Here is a 15,782-nt window from a genome sequence, read left to right on the forward strand (position 1 = left end):
TAATAATTTTATAACACTATGTATAAATTATTTTTAACCTCTCAAACCAACATCCGCTGAGATCATTTCAATTCTCCACACTCAATTTATAAAAAGTCAATTTTAAAAAACCAACTTGTAAAGAACATATATACTATACTTAACCTTTGTTAGGAGAATCGTAAAGTAGCTTCATTCTTTGGAGTTCAAAAAATATTTTTACGAGGCAAAAGCTGTATATTCTAAGAGTGATTATTGTGAATGTTATAATCCTTATAAAATAGGTGCACCCCCCCTCCAAAAAAAAAGTTATGTTACCAGGAAAATGTTTCAGCTGAAATTATCATATGAAAAGGCAAAAGGACCTTATGGCACACACGTTCTACAACTGGAGGTCAATGTTAAGATTTAGAGGTCACCATTTGACACTTCCTTCCTACGGAGAAATTACCATATGTCATGCACAAGCATCTTCAAATTAATCCCTCTCCTTTCTTCTGCCATTGAACAGCAATAGGTCTGGGCTCCTGAACAGAGTAAGCATTGTCTGCTGAACGGTATGTTTGCTTTTCATGCAGTGAAGTTCTTTTGTAACTGCAGGCAGCTGCATGAAAACAACTTTTCATAATTTCCACACGAACGCGTCATGTGCGTGAGGCACGTGCGTGGTAGACAGCAGAACTAAAAGAAGTACATGAACAGTAATAAAAAGATGGAAATTCCAACTCCATAAACTCTAAGAAGCATTTCTTGCACACATAAAAGTTTTATATGGGAAATTATTTTTTATTGTAACAGACCTGTTTTTTGACCCTTATAAAATTATAATTATTTAATAACATTGTACTTATAAAAGGAAGAGAGCTGCTTTTAATTGTGTATTTCCTAAGATCTAATTATTGCATTATAATCTTGCAAAGAAATCAAAATATTTCTATATTCCATTGAATAATTTTATTTTCCATTTTAAAAATCATTTTAATTATAAATTAAGTTATTACAACCTATAAAATAGTCGCTTCCTCATGAAAAAAGTTGATAAACCTTGGTGGCAAGGAGTAAATTATCAGGTTTTAGCTTTCCTGCCACCAAAACTGTTGAGAAAGTTCCTCTGGTGGTTTCCAACAGCTGGGACATTTCTGTAATTTCACTTTTTTTAAAAAGGGAGAAATTATTATCCCAGAAGAGATTCTTAACTTTATCTAATTTTATCCTTAATTCTGAAGGGACACTAGATAAGAGGGTGAGGAAACTCAAAATACGTAAATAAAAGTTTAGGGCTAAAGGATCATTACTTTACCCAGGTCACAGAAGTAGTAGGATTAAACTATAATGTTTTCTCCTAGTCGTAAGTCTAAAGGAAACTAGAAATGCTACCGGCAAAGCAGGTAGAATAATATCTCAATACAATAGTGCTCAAGACAAGTAACTTTATTTCTAATGAAAGAAATAAACAGATGCTGGGTGTTATATTTTTGGAGTCCTGTTTAAATGGCATTGCATACAAAAAAAGCTATTTACACTTTAATAAATTTCCTGGGCACTAAAAGTCAAGGGGAAAAAAACTATAATAAAAAGTAAGAAATCATATTTACTCTGCTTTAAAAATCTCTACACCACCACCAAAAAATGCTTTATTTAGACTATGTCATAACTGAAACTGCAGAATCCAGAACTACTTCCACAATTGAGATATTGAAATTAAATGCTGCTAGAGCTTTTAAAACTAGAGCTTTTAAAATATTTTCCAGATACAGAAAAATCAGCAATAGAAAGAAGGAAAAAACTCCACTTCCAAAATAAAAAGCTCAAGATTTAATGACAAATAATCCAGCAGAGGTTATGTGCAGAGCAGAACATCAAAGACCGACGCCATAAAACACAAGCGAGCATTTGACCTCTCAGAACAGGAAAGCTGCCACATCAACGATCAATTTGCTTCTCTCATTAAGGATTAGTAGTTACACACCAGGGAAAACTGTTTCAGCACAGCTTCAATGGTGATAGAAGGTATGCAAGTTTTACCATTTTATTCTGGGAAAGTTCTCTGAAGTCAGTTGCAGCTATGAGCCTCTTCAACTGCTCTCTTGCACACGAACAGTGAAATTAAGCAAGCCCGTGTGGCTGCACATACATGCACACGTGTGTGGTTCCCTTTGCATGGCCTGTATGTGTGCACAGTACTCAGTATTACAATGACTTGGTTTTCTGTTTTTGAACAGATCTATTTCAGTCTTCATTTGAACTCTGATACTAAACCCCACTTTCCCCTGCTGCCGTTGTAATATGAAAAATGTATATTGGACAGAAACAACATATTTTAGGTAGCAAGTACTCTCAACACACTGGTCAAAACTTCATGAGCCTTCTGGTACTGGACACAAACAACCCTTTTAATGCATTTTTTTTTTTCAGGAGGAAAAGAAGAAACGCTAGAAAGCACAGAAAAATAAATGCAACATCTAAAGAAGTAAGTTAATCAAAGCTTAAAACTAACAAAATGGGTGGAACTATTGAACGAGAAGTCCCGTTATCGAGACTGGGATGAAGCAACCACGGAGCTTCGTGAGGGCGGGCTGCGGGGGAGAACGAGGCAGCCCACACCTGGGGCGCCGTCGGATGCGGAGGCCCGAGAGCCGCACCTGACGTCTTGTCACGTTTCTCTATGCTGCACTTTCAAGTCTTAGGAACACGGGCATTCTAGGTATCTTTTCAGTCAACATAAAGCATTAGGGTAAAAGCATTAATCAAACAGTCTAAGAAAAAAAGGGACCATCTTGAAGCACTGAGGAAGAAGAGCACGCACGTCCGAGGGCGAGTGGGGAGGACACAGTTCCAGGCCACGGAGAGGATAAGGACCTCCCACAAGAAGGAGCGAACAGCCCCAGGCGGCATTCGGACAGACAGACAGACATCGAGGCAAAATATGGAAGGGTTGGTAATGCCTGGAAAACACAGTAACGCTATATAACAACCTCTAGGTCACTGCTGGATGACATCAGAATTGGAAAAGGTGCAGAAGCCATGACAATTTTACCTCGGCCCATCACGCCGGCCACAGAATATCCTTCGTTACTAGCATCCAAAATAAAGACAGGAGCTAAGACCAATAGCCAAGAGCCATGGGGAGAGAAAGATAAAATTATAATGAACACTAACTTGAATTAAACATAGGAAGGCTTTAAAATTTTTCTACTTCACTTAATTAACATTGAATGAGTGCCTACTACGTGTCAGGTACTGGGCTAAGCATACAAAACCTCACAAAGGTTACGCAAAGATGCTGCCCTCAGGTTCTCAGAGTCTGGTAGAAAGAGCAAGTAGCCAATTAAAAATTAAAATAGGATCGTAAGCTGCACTCCTCTGGATCTCCCTCACTAGCCAGGAGCTCCTGGATGGCAGAAGTGTCTTTTGTCGGCCCTCACAGCCGAAGCACTTGGTCATGGCCACACGGACTCTGGAGCCCACAGAGCAGTACCCACAGACTCACTCCTTCGACAACTGTTTGCGGAGCACCTCCTAGGTACCAGCCACTGTTCCGACACAGTAACACTATCTAACCACCTCGAAGTCGCCAAGCATTTGTTACAAGTGAGGGAAGACAAATAAATGTCCTTGTCCTCTGAGCTTCCAAAGCAGACTTAAGCTATAAGCCATTTTTTTTTTAAAGAAAAGGCACAGAAGTTCAAAATTTCACGGGGTTCTCGGGCCCATCCGCTGGCCTGATGTACGTGCCCCAGGGTTTTTGCTCCAGACCTGACGGTAGAAGGGTGAGAAACTCCTGGGTCATTTACGTCCACGACTCCGAAGACAGTTCAACAATGACTGCTGCTTTCTTCTAAGTTTAGGCAACCTAAACTGAATCCACGTCTGAAAAATAAAATTGCAAATAGCACAGCACAACCTTAAACCTTCACATCGCTTGGACTGGCTCCCGGACCTACCACCGAGCAACTAGGCGACACCAACAAAGATGTGGTGGCGGCAGAGACAAGCAGCAGAGACACAGACCCGAGACCGGCACCCTGAGGCTGCTGAACTGACCAAGAGAAGTGCGTGATGTCAGAATGTAAAACAGCCTAAAGCTTTGGGCAGACTTGGGGCTGGTGGACCAAAAACAAAAATTCAGTTGTTTGACATCTCTCACCCAAGGGACATGTTTAATACACTACAAAATCAAGTATCTACTAAATACAATCTGTCTCTACCAAAAAAGTACACGACTGTCAGTAAATGTTATTATTGGCAAACACTGAATTAATAAACCAACTATTAGACTATTAGACAAAATAAACTCCCTGTGAAGAAATTATTTTCCAATAAAATACCCTGATATTGATTGTGAGAAAGTGTGTTAGCTAAACTATCTATATCTTCTTTATTCTCTGACCCACACGTCTAGGAAAGGTCCACTCCCCAGCTCAAGTCTTTACTCCGTATAGATTGTTTTGCAGCGGAACAAGTATTAGCCCACGTGTAAGTGACAGCTTATTGAAAAGGAGCACATTCCTGCTCGAAAAACAGACTGTGAGTCCAGGTGCCCTGCCGCGGGAGTCGGGAAAAGCGAACACGAGGAAGACGGACAGGTTCACAGGAAGCCCAGACAAGAAACGCCGGGGCAGAAGGGGAGATCGTGCAGTCCTCTAACTGCCGAGCTGGGGCCGGAGAACGCGGAGCTCTCGTCTCTGTCTCTCACCACTTCTTACGCTAAACTGGTTATTTTCGTTCATAGACTGTCTACCAGATGTATATAAACTACCCGAGGGAATGTAAACCAGCCCCATGTCTCTAACATCCTCAGTTCATGAACTTGACAACACTTTATGAGCGAGATCATTGTGCTGTGTTTCCATCTGATGCTCAAACGGAAAGCGGGAGTCACGGGGCCTCCCTACAGTACTTTCCTACTAGCTCAGCGAGTACGGATCTCCGCCCATCATCTGCGTCAGAGGCAAGCGTCTGTGCTGTTCCAAATGGGAATTCCCAAACCCACTGCCCTAAGCAAACGCTTCAGGAAAAACTCAATCTCCGGTGCCTTCCTCACTACTCTCCGAACTCGATGCTCTCTGAAAGGAGCGACACTAACGCATCCCAACGTGAAAATCCTCGGGCCTGACCAGGTGAGCCAATTCGATTCCACACTGGTGGTCAAGGACATCATGACGCATTGTGGTCGTGTCACAAATTGCACTGGGTCACTTGTATTGGCTATGATTTCTATAGAGGGAGAAAGATGTAGTCCAGGAAGAAACACGAACTGTAATGAATGATGATGAAGATAATGATGAAGACAACAAATAGTATCTCTAACAAGAACGGATTTTAAATGAAGCTTTGAACTAACTAAAGGCAGGGCAGTATGCCCTGACACTGACCTGGACAGGATAACCTGAAAGATATTTTCAGTGGATTTACTCTCGAGTTAGAAGGTGCTGGCCGTGTCCTATGCTTTAAACACGCCTTGTGCTTGTGTGGGCCTCTTTCCATTTCTCTCTGAAGTAATGCTCTAAAAATGTTAAAACTATATGACATAAAGTATGCTCACTTTATAAGGTAACAGTATATTCAGGACATTTTAAATGTGAAGAGGGAAGCCCTGGCTGGCGTAGCTCAGTGGATTGAGCTCGGGCTGCGAACCAAAGCATCGCAGGTTCAATTCCCAGTCATGGCACATGCCTGGGTTGTAGGCCACGGCCCCCAGCAACCGCACATTGATATTTCTCTCTCTCTTTCTCCCTCCCTTCCCTCTCTAAAAATAAATAAATAAAATCTTTAAAAAAAGGAATATTCTTTTAAAAAATTTTAAAAAAATAAATGTGAAGAGGGGAACTTCTTCTTCTGGCCAAGATGGAGTAACACAGATGTACAACCCTACATAAAAAACAAAACACATACAGCAAGGGTTCTAAGCTGCAGGACATCAAGCTGGATGGAGAGCCAGGGAGACAAAGGACGGAAGCCCCACCGCTGCCCCAGCGTATGGCCTCGAGGGGTTTCTGGGATGAGACACGGGGAGGGGGATCTGGGGAACAGCCCAGCGGTTTCCCTGAGTTGAGAAGACAGAGCGGAGAGTCTCAGGGGCCTCGGCAGCTGGAGTTCACAGGACTGAGAGAAGAAAAGGCCAGAAACAGTGCCTGCTCCCACCAGCCTGACGGGAAAACTCAACTCACGGGGCACTGCAGACAGCACTCGCGCAGGGCTGGCCTTGGTCACGGGCAGTAACTGGCTGTAGACAGAGAGCAGCGCTCCCAAGCCACCGAACCAATCATAACACCAACACAGTGTTTTCCCTCTTTTCCACTTTGGCCAGTTTGATGGATGCATATTCATCTCCCACTTGGGGAAACATGTTAGCGTTATCTGCTAACGCTGGAGATAAATGCACGCAGGAATTCCACCTTTAGCTACATACACAGCAGACGTGCTTATAATGTACACTAAACCTCGGATACAAGAATGTTCACAGCAGAATTATTTATGAAAACCAAACACTGGAAATAATGCAAATGTCTATAGACAGGATGAATGGATGAATGAACTGTGGTCTATTCATTCCACAGAACACTATACAGCAATAAAAATGAGCAATGAAAATGAACAAGCCACAGTCTAATGCAACAATATTGATAGATCTCACCAAAGAAGCAAACACAAAAGATACATCCTCCATGATTGACTGAATGCATATAAAACTCAAAACATGGGCAAAATCGAACTACAGTGTTTAGAGATTCAAACTTGGCGGGGGCTGGGGGGCAACTACAAAGGAAAGAAACACAGGGACTTCCTAAAAGTCAAGACAGCGGCCTTCGGAAGGGGAGGGGCTTGGGGGCGGGGGTGCTGGCCATACTTGGTTGTTCTGTTTCTCGTCCAAGGATGTAGTCACACAGGTGTTGAGCTTGTAAAAAGCATGGAGCTACAGACCCATTTTGTGCATTTTTCTATATGTATATTTCACATATAGTATGCAAGTATAAAAAGTTATGTAACCCCAACTGTTAACTTTTGCACAACTTCCCATGAACTATAAGATAATTACACGAGCGTACTGGGGAGACTGATGGACGAGCGAGGGGCTGGACTGTGTGGAGCTGGAACGAAGGGCGGGGCTGGCGGAGAGCGTGTGAGAGCTCGTCGTCCACAGCGAGAGGCCGGCAGACAATGCCCGTGCCTGCAGGGCTGTGCGCGTGCATGCGTGTGAGAGCACACACCACCCGCTCGGCTGAGACAGAGGGAAGCACCTGTCCCAGGGACAGACGGGGACAGGGGCACCGCAGGCCTAAAGCCGGAGGCCAACTGTTTACTTAGCAAATCTTGTGGAACCATTCATTGACTCTTTACCACCCAAAGAGGTGGAAAACTGTGTGATTTTACATCCAAAATAAAAACCCTACGGAAAAAAGAACACCCGTTCTACCACATTCTGTACCAGACACACCTTCCGGCTGGGAGGAAAGCTCTCTACGTGGAAATGACCCACCTCCACCCCAGCTCGCTGGTGGGCTCCTGGGTCGGCCTCAAAATGAGCACAATAGACAATAAAGAGAAAGAGAAACTTAACCTGTCTTCTCCTCTCCCCTATAGAAAAGCAGAGCTATAGACAAAAGTTAGATACAATGGTTTCAGTAGAAAGGATTTCCACTTGTGGATTACAATGCATGAACTACGAGCAAACGGCAGAAGAACAGCTGGAGTTTGGAAACAGGGATTTAGAGGTTCCTACATGTAGTTAAACGATGGGCGTAACTTTTAAACTCAACACACACACGGTTCAGGCACCAGTGTGTCAAGTAAGGTGCCCCTAATGCATAAAAATTAGGCCAAAGACAGTACAATAAGATTATATGAAACAGGCGCATTTATCAATTTCTAAATAAATCTGATTTGTTTTTAACTGACATCTTAATTATCTATATTTACATCTGGACTATAACAACTTTTCTCTCTTGTAACAATCTGAGACAAACAAAATGTTATGATTATACATTAGCTATGCCTCCTCAGTTTCTAGAGCTGAGATGTCATGTCAATTACGCAGTAAGATTTAATTTTACCTTGTTTAATCTGTCCTTGCACAATATTTCTGGACATTGGAGGGGAACCCCGTGCCCTAGAGAGGTCTGGGGTGCTTGGTCTAGGTGGCCTTTGAAAAGAAGAAAATACTATATTCATATTTGCATATTTCCAGAACCATTTAAACTATTACACTAATTGCAAGTGAATTACAAAAGAAACACATACAGAATATCTTCAATTTACTGTCCCCAAAAAGGTGGTGATTTTTTGTTTGTTTTTTACCTATTAATATTTTCCATTTCGAATGTTAATACAGTAAATTAAATAATTAGCAAACAGCGAGTAAGAATTTAACAACTACAATTTATGCTTTATACTAGTTTAAGAACACTAGTGTAAAGCATAAACACTAGTTTATGAACACTAATATACTGCCAGTGACAGATAAATATCATGATTAGTACTTCATTGTTCAGTATTAGCACGCTGAGAGTACAGCCCATCACATATCATTGGCTAAAATGAATTCATGGAACAATACACTGAGTTTGATAGAATTTGGCCCTGAAATCTGAAAAAGGTGATAAAGCATTAAGAAATCTTGGGCATTAGAGAAAACTGCCTCATTTTGAATTCTGGCTCTATCACTTAGTAGTTGTGGGACCTTGGCCAGGTTACTTAACCTCTCTGTGTTTCAGTTTTTTTATCTGTAATAAAATACAATAAAAGTACCTACCTTAAAGGGTTAAGAGCATTATTGCCGATACCAATTCTATCGGTAAAGTGCTTACCGATACAACAGAGCCAGACACAAGATAAGTGGTACTTTAGCATTTGTTAGATTAAAAATAATCTTAATACGGTCAATTTGCACTAAAGTATAATAAAACCACAGTTTAAAAAGTAGCCTTCAAGACTTCTGGAAAAACAAGAAATAGTTATTCAGGTTAAGTATTCTAGAAATACTAAAATAGTACTCTCCTGCACTTAAAAAAATTGTTTTCTTTTTTGCTATTGAAAAATTCTAATTATACTTTTCACAAAAATTGTGAACACAATCACTCAACACATATTATTCACACATATGGGTCACAATGAGGAGAAGCATTTAACTAAACATATACATTTAAAATTAAATTTGTGCAAACTTTAAGTGGATATAATTCTAAAGTTATATGTGCTGAAATGCTAGTCTGTAATTCAATTATTAAAGCTGAAAAAGCTGAACTATAACCTACTTCCTCATTCCAAATTTACAAGAAACCACTAGTAGTCAGTATTCTGAGTATAGAAAAAACTATGTAATTTTATGATGTTTTAAACCACCTACACTGTGTTTTAAGACTTAAAGGGGAAACACTGAGATGACACAAAAGTCATCTTTTGTGGGTAGACCCGAAGAAAAAGTCATAAACAGTGACAAAAATAAACGAGGTTTCTTTCTTTGTCACAGGAGAATAAGATCAAGCCATGGTGGCCACACCTGGTAGGGCCCTTCTTCATGTGGTCGCCAATGAAAGTCGCATTGGTCATGCTCATCAGGGTGTTTGCCAGAGAAATGACGGACAGGAGGTGCTGCGTGGTGACGGCCCGGGACACTCCGTACGTGCCCCGCCCCACTCCCTCCATCACCGTTGCCGGGAGCTTCCTGTCCACTTCCGCCTTCCCGTGTGACAGCCTGCCAGCAGCCCGGTTATACCCGGGAAGCATCAGTGACATGTGACCTCCTCTGGACAGCAGACCGAACGACACGGGGCAGTGGGGCTTCAGCATGCCCAGGCGGTCCAGGCATACCTCGTCCAGAACCTCGTTCAGGCCCCAGGCGTGCAGGCAGGACATAAACAGTTTGGCCGTGTCCATGGTCAAGTTGTACTCGAGCAGGGTCAGGGGCTTGGACTTGCTGGCCCGGTACTCGGGGTCGCTCTCCTCCCTCCTCTGCCTCATGGCCTCCTCGTCGTCCTCCTCATCGTCCAGGAGGTGCTCCTTTATGTTCTCCTTGATGGTCTCCTTCACCTGCTGGAAGAGGACGGCGGCCCGCTTCCCGGTGAGGAAGGAGCCCCCTTTGTCCGCCCTTCCAGACGCCTTCTGCAGGTTCTCTGGGGAAATAAGCGCCGTGTTCGGCCTGGAAGCTTCTTCAGTCAGGAGCTGAATGATCAGCGCCTCTACATCGAAGAACAGCACGTGCACGTCGGGGTCCGTTAGGTTGGTCTTTATTGCCTGGACCATCAGGGAGTTGTGGGAATATTTCGGTAAATTTCCCTGCAATAAATATTTTCAAAAGACGGTTATCATTTTAATTATACAAGTGTGTTTAATTTCATGCATTCATTAGTGAACAAAACCCAGTCAAAGGAATAAAAACCCTTGTTAAGGTGTCCTTTTAAGTACCTGTATCATTAAAAGGAACTCAGTAACTTTGACAGTCTTCAGCATGTAAAACAAAGGAACTTACACAACCAGAATTTTATGCTGAAATAATTGTAAAATCAATTCATTTTTAAGAAAGGAGATAACAGTTTATTATTGAAGCCAGGAGTGTTTTTACTCATAAAACAGATTAAAATTTATTTCAATAACATATGTAAACTCAGTCTCTGAAAATGAACTATTGTTCCACCTGAAAATAATGCATTTATCATGGCCTCTCATGCTTTTAAGTTGCCACACCATCAAATCCCCCCTTTGCCTTTTTAAAAAAATTTTTACTTTTAGAGAGAGGAGAAGGGAGGGAGAAAGGGAGAGAAGCATTGATATGCGAGAGAAACCTCAATCAGCTGCCTCTTGCATGCCCCCAACCAGGGACTCAGCGGCAACCACGGCAGGGTTCCTGACCAGGTATTGAACCAGCGACCTTTCTCTTTGTGGGATGCCGCCCAACCCACTGAGCCACGCCAGCCAGGGCAAACCCCTCCTTCTTCTACTTCACCTTCTATCTCTTCCCGTTCATAGACTCCTCTCCCTCCACAGGGACTCGCTGCAGTGCACTGAGAGTCTACACAACAGTCTTATCCTCTGACCGTGCCCCCTCTCCTGTACATTCCCCCTTGTCTGCTGCCCCTGTTAGCCAAACTTATGGAAAGTGGTAGATTAATCTGATAAGAACTTTTCAGTCCACCTCCTCCTCGAACTCTTCGCAGTACTGACATTGTTTTTGGTGAAAGGAAGATAGAGAAAATAAATGCAAGTGAAAAGCATAAAAAGCCACCTCTTACAGCTTCCCAGAGAAACCTTCCTGGTGAGCCTTCACATTCTGACCACCTTTCCCAGTCAAGCGCCCTGGAAACTTCCTCTTCCTCTCACATTAGAACTCGCACCCTGCGTAGGTGGCTCCCTAAGTCCCATCATCAGCCAGAGCAGTCTCCTGAGGAGGGCTCCAACCTGTGTTTCCAACCGCTTGTACCTGGGTGTCCGAGGTGCCCCACATTTCACAGGTCCTGCTCTCCACCTTCCCACCAACGCCACTGCACCTCCCACGGCATCCCTCCTCCCCCATTCTGTCCCCTCCGCCACCGACCCCACGTTCAGGCCCTGCCTTCTCCCCCTAAACAGGCATCACTGCCCCCAGCCTCCTCACTCCGACCCGACACCCACAAATCCACAGGCTTCCTTTGGACACACACACCTAATCACGTCACTCTCTGTCAAAGAACCACCTTTATCGTGGATTATTAAGAGAAACAGAGAACACGAAATTATTAAAAACTAAATCAAGCACTGGCTGGTGCAGATCAGTGGACTGAGCACCAGAAAGGTTGCAGGTTCGATTCCCAGTCAGGGCACATGCCGGGGTTGCGGGCCAGGTCTCCAGTTGGGGGCGTGTGAGGGGCAACCAATCGATGCATCTCTTGAACATCGATGATTCTCTCCCTCTCTCCTTCCCTTCTCCTTTCTCTAAAGTAGAAAGAAATCTTAAAAGAAAAATGAAACAAAAATATAGGTAAATATACCTGATCTCAAGGTGAGAAGTTTCAAACGTAGTTAAATTTAAAATTCACTACTAAAAAAATGGTGAATGGCAAGTAAGAAATAGGAATAAAATGTGCAAGAAATAGGATTGTGGAGAGTTATAATCTATACAAATATTAATTCAAATGAATAGGAAAAATAAAAGGGAAAATATTATAAAGATCAAGGACAATTCACAGTACAAGAAACATAAGGAGTCTATAAATACAGGGAAAAACTGCTGAAACTGCTTGTCAGGGAATAACAGTTAAACAACCACAAGACACCATGTACCAAATTGTCAGACAGTACTCCCTGGAAAACACTCAGCCGGGCGCACAGTGAGGGGCAGGGCCACACACCAAAGGTGCGACCTTAAACAGCAGCCTTTGGTACGGTGATTTGGCAAAATATACCGTCGGCCCTACAGGTTGTTTGATCCAGTACGTTTATTTCTAGAATACTACCCTAAATAGTCAGAAATGCAGACAAGGATTTATGTACAGAGATGTTCAGTGAAACAGGAGCTATTACTGTAAATTAAAAACAACTTCTGTAGTCTAACGATAGAAAACAGGTAAATAATTTTAGCATGACCATATGGCAGAGTAAATATCGCAGCCGCTACAAGTCAGGCCTGCTGGGCACACCGAACCACAGGGCCAAGTGCCCACACTCCCGTGGTGAGAGAGATAAAAATCACAGCGTGCTGTGTGCATGCACACACATGTGCACACACGCACACATGGCAGGGATCTGCTTCCGTCCCTCTGGTGCTTCAGCGTGCCCGCGAGCACACGGGCAAGACGTGGGTGAGATGTTAACATTAACTACTCCCTGGAACAAAACCATAAAAGATGTTCATCTTCTTTATATTCATCATATATAATCCATGCACATTACTTTCATAACTAGAAAGTAAGCTCTAGGATAAAATGCAAAATCCTCTAGCACAACTTTCAGGCCACTGCAGTTTGACACCAAACGCTTTCCCAGCTTTAGCAGGCAGGCTCTGGAACCTGACTCTCGCCCACTCACTCACTCCTGTATGTATCCCTTTGCCGCAGACACTCCTCCCTGCTCCACTCCACTTCCTTGTCTCCCATCGGGACCCTCATCCTCCCGGAGAAAGTCAGTCCACAATGAGTCCAGCCCCCATAACGTTTTATATCTGTTTGTGCACCACGAATTTGTAGATCTTGACTAATGTACTAATTTACATAATTAGCTACTTTGTGTCATTTACATACTCACATACTGTATCGATACTATGTCACAATCGCATCGTTTAACTCTAAGCCTATCAGAGTCCTTGGCAGAATGAACAAAGAACATTATAACAGAATCTTTATAAAATTACTTTAAATTGCCAATCAATTCTTCTGTTATAAAACTGCAACAAAATCCCCTTAACTGATCTCTTTCGGTATCAATTCTCCTCCTATCTGTGTTTCTTTCTAGTTTAAGAGGTTTCCATTGCATTTTATAACCCAAAGGTAAAATCTCTGCAAAGCAAAGACTTCTTTACAAAGCACAAAATATCCCACAAAATGCATCGCTGCCTACCCCTCCAAACTCATCTTCCCCCCACAATCCCTACATCTCCCACTGCAACCAAGTTCAAGCAATCTCAGAACTTGAGCCCTTGCATCGCTTGTGCCAGCAGGGCGCCCCTTCCTCCACCCCCCAACTGCCACTGAAGTCACGCTTTCACCCTCCCTGCAGGGAGCGGCTCAAAGGGCTGCTCTTAAACCATGATTTCCAGAACTGTCACCAGTTCTGCCTCCTCTGTGTAAATCTCTGCTCTGAATGGAATGAACGAGGTTTAAAGGAAGGTAAAAAATAAACACTATTTCTATAGAACTGCTAAGGAAGCTTAGGCGCCTAAGTAATAGATAAATTTCCACTACATAAAACACAAAGGCAAAGAGCCTCACTCATGCTGCATTCACCTATGTTTGTGAGAGACACCGGAGATGCAAAAATAATTAAGATGGTTTTTCTGGTCATGGGACTCAAAACCGACAGTTAAAGAGTGACGTGTGAAGAAGTTATCACAATGTGGTATACACGGTGCCCTAAATAAAGGAGATTGCAAGATAATATAAGGGCCACAAGAAGAGGAAATGCCAGCTCCACTCAGGGTGAGGGGGATCCCCACAGAAGGGGAGCTGGAGCCACAAAGGGGCACTCCCCGCGGAAAAACGGTGGGGTGTGGGGAAGGTGAGGCAGGGAACACCCCAGGATGGATGCTGGTGGCCCCACAGTGACCGTGGTGAGGAGGCCACACAAGGATAGTTCCCCAAGGGCACGAAGGTCCACACTGCGCATCAGAACACCATCCTGCAACTCAGGAGCCATGAACAGGGAGCCCCTCTCAGAAACCACGGGTGGCGTTTCTTAAAACACACCCCGGGCCTGCCCTCGGACCTGAACCCGTGCCCTTGGGAACGGGCGGAATCTGCCCCCGGGTCACCCCAGGTGACCTTTCGCAGGGAAGTTAGTCTGAGACCTGCTGTCTAGAGGCTTTACTGGGGCGACTAATGTGATCAAATGCAATTTTATAAGCGTTTATCCACCAGCCATGTTGGCCAAAGAGATGTGATGTCAGAGTCATGAATAAAAGCTGGGGAGAAACAGACGCCGTCCAGATGAGGGAAGATAAAAGTACGCGACGGCACTGAAAACGGACGAGACAGACGAGATGGGCGAGTAACGGTGCACGTCACCTCCTCATTCCTCGCGGCACTGTGCTCTCCTCTGCCTTTTCAAACACCGCGTGTGCGACGTCAGACCCCACGCTGAATGCTTTGTAGCTACCGACACCAGTCTGACTGAATGATACGTAAAATTATACACTTACAGTAACAATGTTATACCTAATATAATATTGGTACAAAAACTGTAATTAATAATGCCACCACATACTACTAAACAGGAGGGAATAAGTAATAATATTAGATTAAAAGAAAAGAGCCCGGAGTACTTTGGTAGACGTTGTCAGGTGGATCTCCCAATAAAGATCTACAAAGTTTTTTTTTAGGAGAAAGAGAGACCATTTCCATGAAAGAATACAAAGTCACACATGTTTGGCAAAGGAACTACTGAAGCCGCCAGAGTGGCTAAAGAACAAAAAAAGGCGGGGTGAGGACACCAGGTTGCCTTTGCAGCTCTGCTGGGGTGTCAGCCGCACGTGCGCCCCGTCTGCACCCCAGGTCGCCCCGCTCTCTGGCTCTGCCGCAGGAGTGCCAGCAGCCAGCCCCCGTGCTCGGGCGATGGAAGCGTTGTCTAGTGACCCCTCTTACCACAACCGCTCACACGCGGCTACGGACTGTGTCCGTGAGGCAAAAACTGAGCTGAGAGCAATCCACGCTCAGAAAAAGAGAGGGTAGGACCGAAAGGAGGAGAACACGGCAGTAAGAGCAGTGGAGAGGAGAACAGAGGGAAGCTGAAAGAGCCAGGACGAGTGGCTCATCCCCAAGTCCTGTACGTGAACAACAGCTTCTGACACCACCAAGTCCTGTATGTGACTTGCGATGCCAGGCAAAGGACTTACCCAGTCGAGTCTCACACGACAACATACAGATGCCCAGCAGGTGGTGAGGCTAAGACCTCAGCTGAACTCATGGAGAGTGCGAGCTGGTCGCCAACACATTTGACATCCCATCTTACACTAAGATCGGCTAAAGGAAAATGAATAAAAACATCTCTCAAACGCCAAGGAGCTCTTGGCTTCATCGTAAGACACCATGTGGACAGCAAACTGACTCACTCGAACCACCATCTATTCCCAACAACTTCAGGCCCGGGCTGTCTGACCCTGCAAATCCTTTAACAGGAAT

The 15,782-nt window shown here is 43.9% G+C and overlaps 1 protein-coding gene across 1 annotated transcript in view; it reads right to left on the minus strand.

Annotated features, from left to right (window-relative positions):
- Positions 1-15,782, minus strand: part of WDR7 (WD repeat domain 7) — a 291,161-nt gene that overhangs the window by 195,433 nt on the left and 79,946 nt on the right. Inside the window, 2 exon segments of the mRNA XM_028524165.2 lie at positions 8,034-8,122; positions 9,479-10,254. Of these exon segments, the coding sequence (XP_028379966.1) occupies positions 8,034-8,122; positions 9,479-10,254 (865 nt within the window).

This window comes from Phyllostomus discolor, chromosome 9 (genome assembly GCF_004126475.2).
Source record: "Phyllostomus discolor isolate MPI-MPIP mPhyDis1 chromosome 9, mPhyDis1.pri.v3, whole genome shotgun sequence".
NCBI lineage: Eukaryota > Metazoa > Chordata > Mammalia > Chiroptera > Phyllostomidae > Phyllostomus > Phyllostomus discolor.